This window comes from Apaloderma vittatum, unplaced genomic scaffold, assembly GCF_000703405.1.
Source record: "Apaloderma vittatum isolate BGI_N311 unplaced genomic scaffold, ASM70340v1 scaffold19825, whole genome shotgun sequence".
Taxonomy (NCBI): Eukaryota; Metazoa; Chordata; class Aves; order Trogoniformes; family Trogonidae; genus Apaloderma; species Apaloderma vittatum.
Genome location: NW_009717873.1, coordinates 8,984 through 11,613, shown reverse-complemented (window position 1 = coordinate 11,613; position 2,630 = coordinate 8,984). Strand labels below are relative to the sequence as shown.

The 2,630-nt window shown below is 54.6% G+C and overlaps 1 protein-coding gene across 1 annotated transcript in view; it reads right to left on the bottom strand.

The window, feature by feature from the left end:
* Window positions 1-292: 292 nt before the first annotated feature.
* The window catches only part of WSCD2 (WSC domain containing 2), a gene marked incomplete at its 5' end in the record, with an annotated part of 7,189 nt that continues 4,851 nt past the window's right edge, over window positions 293-2,630 (bottom strand). Inside the window, 3 exon segments of the mRNA XM_009870071.1 lie at window positions 293-475; window positions 477-636; window positions 1,282-1,313. Coding sequence (XP_009868373.1) covers window positions 295-475; window positions 477-636; window positions 1,282-1,313 — 373 coding nt within the window.

The following is a 2,630-nucleotide window of genomic DNA, read 5'->3' as shown; positions in this document are numbered from 1 at the left end:
ATTGCCAAGGAGGGGATGCAGCAGCTGAAAGGGGAAGGGGTCGGAGCGGGAACCCTGCAGCAGGGAAGGCACCGTGCGTCCCCTCGGCAGCGCCGCCGTGCCCGGGGTCGGCAAGCAAGCTCAGCGATGGCTGGGGACCATTCGTTGGTCATGCAGGGAGGCGATTAACAGCTAATTTGCAGCAGATGGAGAATTAAAAGAAAAGCCACCCACTGGGTGGAAGTAGGCAGAGGCTGGGAAGACCGAGCCTTTCCTCTCCGCGCAGGGTCCGGTCCCCCCCGCCCGTCGTCACCATCATCTCGGGTAATAGTCATCCGGCACCCCCGAGAGATTTCGGAGTTTCAGAGCCGTGTCCACCGTTTTGATGTAGCCGCTGATCATCTTCCTCATCTCGGGGGTGTAAGGGTCGTACTCCAATTTCCTCAAGCCAGAGCGCTTGAAGTTGCCGTCCTTCTGGCTCTCGACGCAGAGGAGCGGCGGTGATGCCCAGCAGCCCCACCATGCGCTGCAGCTGGGCGAAGAGGTCCCGCTTCAGGTCCTCGAAGTGCACCACCAGCACCTTCTTGCCGTAGCGCAGCCAGTCCAGGGTGTGGGTCGCCCACCACGGAGCGTAGTTGGCCACGAACTCCGGCCACTCTGGAAGGAGCAGGGGACACGGTGATGCGGGTGTCAACCCCCTCCAGCCTAACTCATCCCCAGGCCACCCTGCCTCACTCTCCCTGCCAAAATCTTGCAACGATCCTTCCCACTAATTGATCCTCTTCTAAAAGAAAACCAGTGATAAAATGGATAATGAAACATCAATAACGAGCCACAACTCCCTTGGCAGTGCTGTGCACATCTGTCTCACAATGCATAAGAGCTCTGCGTACCTGCCTCTTCCTCTTGTCCTCCCCCAGAAACCACGGCCTGATTAATAGTTTAACTGTATTTAATTCCCTGAAGAATCATTAAACACAGTATCTGTTTCATTAAACAGATACAGGACAATTCACCTGGTGTAATCATATCACATAAACCTTTGCTTTGGAACCGCTCCAGGGATATCATAAAATTAATGCCACGGAACCAAAGGAGGGGGTTTCACGGTGCCCGTGGCTTCTGTGGGTTCTGTGTAGGGCTGAGAATGGAGGAAGGGGGGTAAAAAAATCCCCCCCCAGCATCACTGGGGCAGGGTGGGTGCTGCTGGGACCGGGGCTCCATGGCTGGGTTGCCCCCAGGATGAACATCCCCTCCAGGGCTGGTGAACTGGGGGTCTCCAACCCCTCCCTGGTGCCAAACCACGGCTCTCAGCACCCCTCCCTGCAGCCTGACTGAAATCCTCAAGCCGTGAAAAATCTCCATGTTTCCGGGTAAGTTGTTCCGATGGTTAATTAACCTGATAATTAACCCATCAGCTAAATGATGCCGCGCATCCTCCGGAAAGAATTTGGCAATGACGAGCGTCCAAATCGGACCGTGCTGGGGTGGAGGGAAGGGTCCCTTCTGTCTGGTCCCTTGGGGACACAAAGTGTGGGACAGGTGTGGGGGGTGGGTTTGGAACCAAGAGAGCTCCGGAGAGATCCTGAGGTGAGGGGCTGGTCCTGTATTTCCCCTCTGGACTCTATCTGTTTGGAATGCAGCAGATGGGGATAAAATCTGGGGGCAATGCCAGCCCAGGGACCTGCTGGGGAAGAAAAGTCACCGAGGAAGCAGGGGAACATTTCTCCTGCCTGGTTTAATGGGATGGGGCGGTGGGAGAGCGAGGCTGGGCCATCCCACTTGGCAATAACGAAACCCAGGCACGCAGCAGTGATGACAAGCAAAAGCTCCCCTTAAATAAACTCTGAATTAAGGCTAGCAGATATTCAATCAAGCTAAATATTTTAACTCTTTCCAATGAAGTCAATTCCATAATAGCAATTTGTAAATTGCTTTAATTAGAAAGCCTCTACGCTATGCCTGGGCATGGGAAAGGTAGAGTCTGTGGCACAGGAGGCCCTGCTGGGTCGTGGCTTGGGTGGCAGCGTGGAGATTCTGCAATCCAACGCCAACAGACGAGCCCATCAGGTGATGATTTGAGACGTCTGATGGATCCTCGTAGTTTTTTTAACCTCTCCCTGCTCTCCATCTGCCCAGCCAAGACTTCAGGCCAGCTGCCCTCAGCCTTGAAGGGTTGCTCTGAAGAAAGGGCAGAGTTTGCTTCCTCGAGCTCCTGCCCACCCAAGCCATACCCTCCCCGCTGGCACCAGGCTGCCATCAGACTCGTGTCCCTGAGCACTGCCACCTCTCTGCTGCTGCCCTCACAACCCAGCACAGCACCAAAGAGCTGAGCATCTCTGCTTCCCCATCCCATCCCAAGGCCAGGTTGGACAGGGCTTTGAGCAACCTGGTCTAGTGTGGATTGTTTGGAGATGCAAAGGTGATTCAGGTGTGCTTAATCACAGGATTTCAAGGGTTGGAAGGGACCTCTGGAGATCATCTAGTCCAATCTAGTCCTATGGAAGGTATCCCTTAAAGCTCAAACCATTCCATGATGCTATGATCTGATGACTCTATGATCCCATCCCATCCCATCCCATCCCATCCCATCCCATCCCATCCCCGCAAGCTGGATGGTGCACATCAGATGGGATCCAAGGCAAGGCGAT